Below are 7,545 nucleotides of genomic sequence, written 5' to 3'. Positions count from 1 at the left end.
TAAGTATTAAATGTCTGCCTGAGACAAACTATGGTTTGAAGCCACATGAACACTCACCAGTGTATTTTTCTTAACTTTGAGTATCTGGAATCAGGACACCGAGAGATTCCTTCAAAGATATCCAAGTTTATTACTGAAAAATGCAATATTCAAATGTGTATGATACAGTAAGTCATTGCATTTGTACATGTAAACCTTGATAAAGTAAACAGCATCTCAAAGACAAATTTATGCCAAAAGTGTCTTACAATAGTTAATCATATCAACAACTTTTCCTCACTGAATTCTTTTAGTTCTAGGGTACACACCAGCTTGTAAGAGTAACCTTAAATGCAAAAGAAAGTGAACAGGCCAGAGGAACTTCTAGCTTGCAGTGCATAAAAGTTAATTTCTCTGAAACACTTGGTGGTAATCTTATTGTAAATGTTACTTACAAAGTTTGGAATTATGAATAGAAAAAATAGTTGAAACTGTACTCTCATTTCTTACTTAGAAACCAAGTTGTATTTAAATATTACATAAATTTTAAGTATATACACATTTTAAGAAATCTCTTATGATCATGATATTGCAAGTTAGCCAGGACTATCGAAGTAAAAATGGCTGAACTATATCATGTAGATTTTACATGACATTATGTCAAACAACTGAAATTTCAGCTATACTACTCTAGGTAAAAATTAGAATCAACAGTTTTGTAGATTTTTTTCAATACAAAATTCTGAGTCTTCTAAATAGAACATTAAATAAAAAGATGATTTGAATTTTTAAAAAATTTTAACAGAAAAATTCTCAACTTCTCAGTGCTTAAAATCTCATTAGCTTTAGACTGCATTGGGTTTAATCCTCATTTCTCATCTAGTAGCATCCCAACAACTTGTTCACTGCAATTAAAGAGCATACTACAGGGAACATCTAGTGTTACAGAGCTTATGGCAATAAGTTAGAATGAGCCAAAAGAACTAACAAAAGGTAATTTCCAGTGCAGTGAGGATGGGGTATTTCATTAACATTTCAAGACAAAATCCCAGTTCTGGACTAAGAAAGTTCCTGTATAACATGGAAAAGAAAAGGGATTTCTCTACAGTTCTTTGTTGTGCTGTTATAAATTTGTGCTGTTGTGGTAATTGTGCTATCATGACTATGTCAAAATTATGTCAATGTAAATTTATAGTGAATGCGGTTGTAATGTCAGAATTGGAGAAAAATTGTCGATATGAGCCTATTCATATAAATTTCAAAATGTCAAGAGTGGGTAGGGCCTTCAGGACATGTGTGTATGTGTAGGAAGGGACAGGAGTGCAAAAGGTGGTGCTTGGGACAGTGACAGATATAGCCTAGCAGCAGACACAGATACACCATGTGCTTTCTCGCACCACTCCATCCCGAGCATACCAGCTAGCGACAAGGACTGGACAGACTGGTTTGGGAACACTTCTGTTTGGCTTCTGTTAGCGCTTTAAGTAATTTAGGTCAGGCAACTGCTCTGACTGTCAGCAAGAAGTCATCATTTAATAAAACACTATGGGTAAGTAAAGAATGAACCAGAGGAGAAAAGGAAAATGATCGTCGGGGTTCTCACTGTGCTCCATTTTCAACCCCTCATTTTGGGGAATTGATAAGGGACTCTGCAGCAAAACTTGCTAAAATGAACACAAGAGCTTTGCTTTCTCTGCTCATCTCCAGCCTCAAAATGCTGGTTTATTCCATTTTACTGCAACAGGAGGTGGGCTTTAACTAGCATGAGTTTGAGCACAAAAAGGTAAAGAGATCTTTGAAAGCCGCTACCTTTTCTGCCACAGAAATTTAGGTTTGCAACTCACCTAAACACTTGGAAAAATGGTTACTGGTTATGCTTCAGTCAAACTATGCATTAGAACTAACAAAATAACTTACTTCATCTTTCTCAGAAATCTGCCTAAATGTGGATCTCTGAATTCTAGTGTCAGCTGTAACATGAAATACACATTGTTATGAATGGTTGGTTATAGATTCGCTTCAAGCTTTAACCCCCCAAAATCAACATTAGTAGTTTACAAGGATTGCAAAAATTAAAATGCATCTGGAAATACTAATGCAATTTTAAGTGATCACAGATAACACTGATAATTGTTTTTGTATCTGTCCCTTCCCTTCTATGTAATGCTAAATGGAAAATGTGATTGATTTCCATTAACTTCACTGCCTTCATATACACCTGTTTCTAAGATTACATTACTCAGTGTGCTTAAAAAAATCTAGTTTATAACAGTCCTAGTGAAAATTGGTGTTACATGTAATCTATCTATTTAAGGAGAGCTTTTTTTTCTTTTTTCTTTTTGCAGACAGGGATCATTTTCAGTTAATCAAAGTGATTTGATACTTCTAAGCACAGGTATACGAATTTGCCCCTAAAAATTGGTAAAATAACTCCAAGATGAATAAATCCCACATGATACCATGCAGAGAATTCACTGAACTGCATGGCTCCAACTATTCTCTCTGGAAGCACGCACATTTGGAGTTTGCAGAAGAAGCCAAAATAAGGAAACCACAGATGTGCACAGATCATCTTAATGACACAGTAAGAAAAAAATTTCACAAGTTCATGCCTTTCCCTGTATTAACACTCACTCTAAAGCTCTGTTTCCCAAGATACTTTCCTTCATGAAGAAAACCTCAGGAAATTAATGAATTTATCCATTAAGGTATGTATCTATTCACCTATCTTCACTAGACCCTCCAAACATTTTTCTTTTGAGTTTTCTTCAGAATACAATAGAGCCTAAGCAATCCTAAAAACGCGATTTAAGTCAAACTGCTATGAGAAAAGGCCATAGTAAGAGGTGATGCATCTGCTTTGTAGGAATGAAGATATATACTTCTAAAGAAACATGAAAAAAAAACAAAAACCATTTGTCATCCAACATTCCTATGGAAATTTAAGCCTCATCATTATCAATATTAACTTAAGTGTTCATCTTCTCTATAAATGCTTCAATAAAAAGGAGGTTGGGAAGAAAAATTGCCATCACGTGGTCTGCCTTGTTTCAAAATATTGGTACTCCATCAGCATGCCCAACGACTCTATTGTAAGTAAATTAAATTACAGCATAACAAATAGAGAGCCTTTCCTCAATCTGCAGGCGACCCTGTTGGCACTCAGTTGTAAGTACTGTGCACTCGATGCATAACCCCTCCATAGACAGAAATGCTGAGCTCCAAGAAGGAACTTCTCATTAGGAAGGCTTATGAAACAGAATTGTTTGGATCCATTTCATTTCCATCCTTTTCTTTCCCCTTTTTGCTCACCAGAATTCAGATCTCACACACTAGGCACAAATTTGAAATGAAAAGTAACTAAAAATATGTATAATGTGTGTCAATTTTTCAGTTTCTGAAATGGAAATTTCTTTCGTCTGCATCAAGACACTGAATTTGGTTAGGAATAATTAAGACATTTTGGACTAACTGTTTGTATTTAAGAATATCTAGTTGCTCGTGCAGTCTCTGTAAGGGCGCATGCATAGAGCAAAATTGTCATAGATTAGATCAGCAATGACCTAAAGCGTTTTTGCACAAATTTAAGTTCTAAAGCTTTGTCAGGTTTCACAAATGCAGCTTGCATGCACTGTCTATTCATACTGGTCATTCATTTGGAAAGACAATACCTAGAATATGAAAAGATCATTCACCACTCATAAAATACAGTATTCCTGAGGACAGTGTGTGCCTTGTACTTCAGTAAAATAACGTGCAGTCAATGCAAACAGCACACTAAACAAAGTCTAGCAAAAAGTTCTCAGCTTAAGCAAACGGCTACTAGTGGCAAAACCTTTACACTTTGTTCATGTCCTTCAGATATAAAGGAACACAGTGTTTCTCCAAAATTGCTTGTGCTTTTTCCAGTGCATAAACTGCAATGTCAGATCTACCATACGTGCCTTCTCTCTACTTTTATACACCAGTGCTGAAAATTATTAAGAACATAAATATTTAAATCCAAAATCATACTCAAATACAAAAAAAAAAGGTTTTCTTTTAAATGCACTTTTAAGTTCAGTTGGAATTTGTCTGTTTTGACTTGTGCCAATATCCACAGCAGAAATGAAAAAGCACAGAATAATCACCAGTTCTGACTGTTGCTTATTCTTCTTTGAAATCTTCTTACCTTGGGCCAGCCAAGGCATTTTGCTGTTAAGAGAAAACTTAAAAAAGAGAGCTGAACTGTGACCTTCTGAAGAACTGAAATATTATCACCATGTGGCACAGAAACAGAACCTGTGACACATGATTAATACTGTCAAGTGGTGCTTGATATTCTACAGTATGAAATAGGGAGAGAATAAATTAAATAGCATGAATCTGAAAGCACTGAGGAGAGTGCTGATATTTCTGATAAGGACTCCTGAGGAACTATCCAAAATAAAAAGAAGAATAACCAGCCTTCCAAAATACAGAAAGCTGAGTTCTGATAGCCCATTATCAAAGAACTAACTGCTAATACATCTGATTAAGCCATACCTTTCCATTTCCTTCCTCCTTTGTGCAGTATTGTAGATACTTCTCTAGTTGCCTTGTCAGGTCACCATTAAGCTGGAATTAACCAAGACATTTCACAAATATAGTGAAACGAGTAAAGAACTTCAACTTTGATGCTTAAGTCCACTGGATACAATGGATTCTACTCTTCTATTTGATGGGCTCTTAAAATTCATCTTATATGGCGTAATAACAATAAGAACAACAATAATAAAAAGATTGTTCTAATGCATTTAAGTAAATACTGGAATAACACTTACTGACTCAATATGGCGTATATCAAGTAAAATTTCAGGTCTTTTTGTATCTGTCAGCAGTGATTTCACTGCAGCTTTATCTCTAAAATCATGTAAATGTATAATGCCAGTATGATTTGGTGGTTCTGTTGTTTTTGTTGTTTGGTTTTTTTTCTTCTCATTCAATATAAAGGAACATTGCTTAAAATTATACAAGATAAACAAGATGACTGAAACTGTTTCCTCACTCTATGCTGCAAGTGAACTCTGTTCACTTGTTTAGATTTTTCAAATTAAGTGCTTATCTTTTCACACATTATGAAATGTTAATAGACAATTTCATCAACAAAATGTGGTAGCAACCATAAGCAACACTACTTTACACTGTATTCATAAAAAAACTTAAATTTGGTTCTAAACATGAGTGTCTACTTTTTAGAAGTGCACATTACCGGAACATTTACTATTACAATAAGAGGAGCATTGTTATAAGGTGCTCAGCTTCTCCTTCCCTGAACAAGCAAGTCAAAATGCTATGTATGTCTGATATATATCTGCATAAGCTTGCATACTATAAATAGTTAACTGTATATTCAGAATGAAGTAATTTGCAGTGTATTAGAATATTCCAAGTTAACATTCTGTGAAGTCACGGAATCATTGCTCAGACAGGTCAAAGAGAACAGTAACACAGTTAGACATCTGCATGCTACAGCAGAGCATAGAAATGACAATTCTTTCATCCTTGATGTGTGTGAAGGTGGCCTTTCTGCATAAAAAAGTGGAAAGACAACTCATAGCCATGTCATTTTCAACTACAGCTACAATGTGGGCAATGCAATGTGTTCTAGTGCTGTTGTTTTCTCTTTGAATTTAGAATTTTTGGTTTTCAACTAGAAGGATAGATTAATGACAATGATGTGCAAATCTTAAACTGCATAGTATATATTAAGCAGCCATATACCCATTGTTTAGGGTAGGACCACATCCACAATCTCAACAAGAGACCAGGACAAACCTGACAAAACAGTAAGCCTGAAAGATTGTTTATATCAAGTTATGGCCACAAAGGCAACAATTTTTTTTTTTCTTCAGAGGCATTACAGATGCAGCTGAGCAATCAGAAGCTGTAGTGGATACCATGTAATGTCTTTTTAGTCATGCCCTTACCATATAAGTTTATAGGTATTTTTTTATTTTCATTATGCTGTTAGCATCTTCATGAACAGCATAAAAACTCATTGCCATTTTAAATTCAGTGTCCAAATTTTTAATCTGCTGCACGTTCCTGAGTGCCAGTTCTCCTGGGCACTCATCTCACAGAATAGTTACAGATAAGGCTCTTCATTTTCTTCATCAGAAGTGCCTGTTTTCTACTTTCCACCAAAGCCTGCAACTGCACAGCCCAACAAGAACTTATATACACTTTGAATTGCACACACTGATGCAAGACTGACTTCATTTCAAAATTGCACTCTTCAGTTTCCAAACAGCATTTTCGTTGCAGCATAATATTGACTAAGGCCATTCATGGTGATACTGTTTCCCATTCTTTTTTCTTTCTCTCTGCAAATGCTCTAGTTCAGCCTCATACATCATTTCCTGGACTAAGTACTTCTCTCTCCTCATTCTGTCGCACAAGTCTTTGGGCATGTCTGGAATCAGGTAGGCAATGAAAGACTTTATTCCAAAAACGAGGTGCTGAAAAGAAGAACAAAAATAATGGCTTCACACATGCATAAATACTTATTCCTAGGATCAAACACTGGGGCCTAGAAGTGAATGGCAAATTTGGAAGTGCAGTGTGATTTATCACTGAAAAATGATTATTTGTTTTCAATCTCTATTTAGGTATACGAGGGCTGCTCAAAAAGTAATGCCTTCTATGTAGTTATGCTGGCCCACAACATCAGAGGTGGATGTCATTGGCATGGCAGTGGAGGTTGAACCTTCCCACCAGTATTTGGTTACATTTTGCTGCTGTGTGGCAGAGTGGCAGTCTGACAGAATGGTGTCTAATACAGAAGTAAGTATGAAGCAAAGGTGTGTAACTGAGTTCCTCCATGTGGAAAGAATGCCAACCACTGACATTCACTGATGCTTGCTGAACGTTTATGGAGACCAAACAGTGGGGGTGAGCACAGTGAGGTGGTGTGTGGTGTGTTTCAGCAGTGGTGACAGCAACAGTGGTCACCTCCACTGGTGCACATTTTATGAGCATGGCATGTTCATCGCTTGTGAAAATGCATCTCTAATGGTGGTGACCATGTTGAAAAAGAGTATTTTTTAGCTATGAATTTGCTCTATCAATTAGTGTTATTGTGCTCATTGCATCTGTTGTCATTTCCATGGAAATAAATAGGAGGCATTGCATTTGAAGTGATCAAGACCCTGAAGTCTTATGAAAAATAAAACTAAAGATACAGCTAGTGATCAAAATTCATACGCAACTGCAGGATCTGCCACTAGTCTTTGTTAAGAGCTGGTTATCAAAGTAAGCAACCAGTTCCCCAGACAGTACCTTAGTCAAAGTTAGTACACGTTTCCAGTGTTGTATCAGGGTGCCATCATGTATAATTTTCCTGACACACATTTGAACTTCTGACAACTTCTAATAATGTTTAGTTGTGAGCCATCATGATTTATAAGGTGACTGCTAAGAAAATATGATCTGGGGGGGACTCCAGAAGCTGTGCGTGTTCTATCAATTTAGTTGGAAGTAGCTGATTAACAACATTTTGAGAGGAGTGTTTTTTTTTTTCTCTCAAATACTATATTGAACAAACAC

General features: G+C 36.0%; 1 protein-coding gene across 5 annotated transcripts in view; it reads right to left on the bottom strand.

Moving 5' to 3' along the window:
• Positions 1-110: 110 nt before the first annotated feature.
• Positions 111-7,545, bottom strand: part of ANO3 (anoctamin 3) — a 179,197-nt gene continuing 171,762 nt past the window's right edge. For 4 of the 5 annotated variants that reach the window (XM_015286171.3, XM_015286172.4, XM_040700769.2 and 1 more), the window contains one exon: positions 111-6,458. In XM_015286171.3, coding sequence (XP_015141657.2) covers positions 6,276-6,458 — 183 coding nt within the window. In that variant the 3' untranslated portion in view covers positions 111-6,275. The remainder of the gene's footprint in view (positions 6,459-7,545) is intronic. The other variant, NM_001397933.1, reaches the window with a different exon arrangement.

Source organism: Gallus gallus, chromosome 5 (genome assembly GCF_016699485.2).
Source record: "Gallus gallus isolate bGalGal1 chromosome 5, bGalGal1.mat.broiler.GRCg7b, whole genome shotgun sequence".
In the NCBI taxonomy this organism is placed as follows: Eukaryota; Metazoa; Chordata; class Aves; order Galliformes; family Phasianidae; genus Gallus; species Gallus gallus.
Note: the sequence above shows the minus strand (reverse complement) of the source record. Positions and strands in the feature narration are given on the sequence as shown.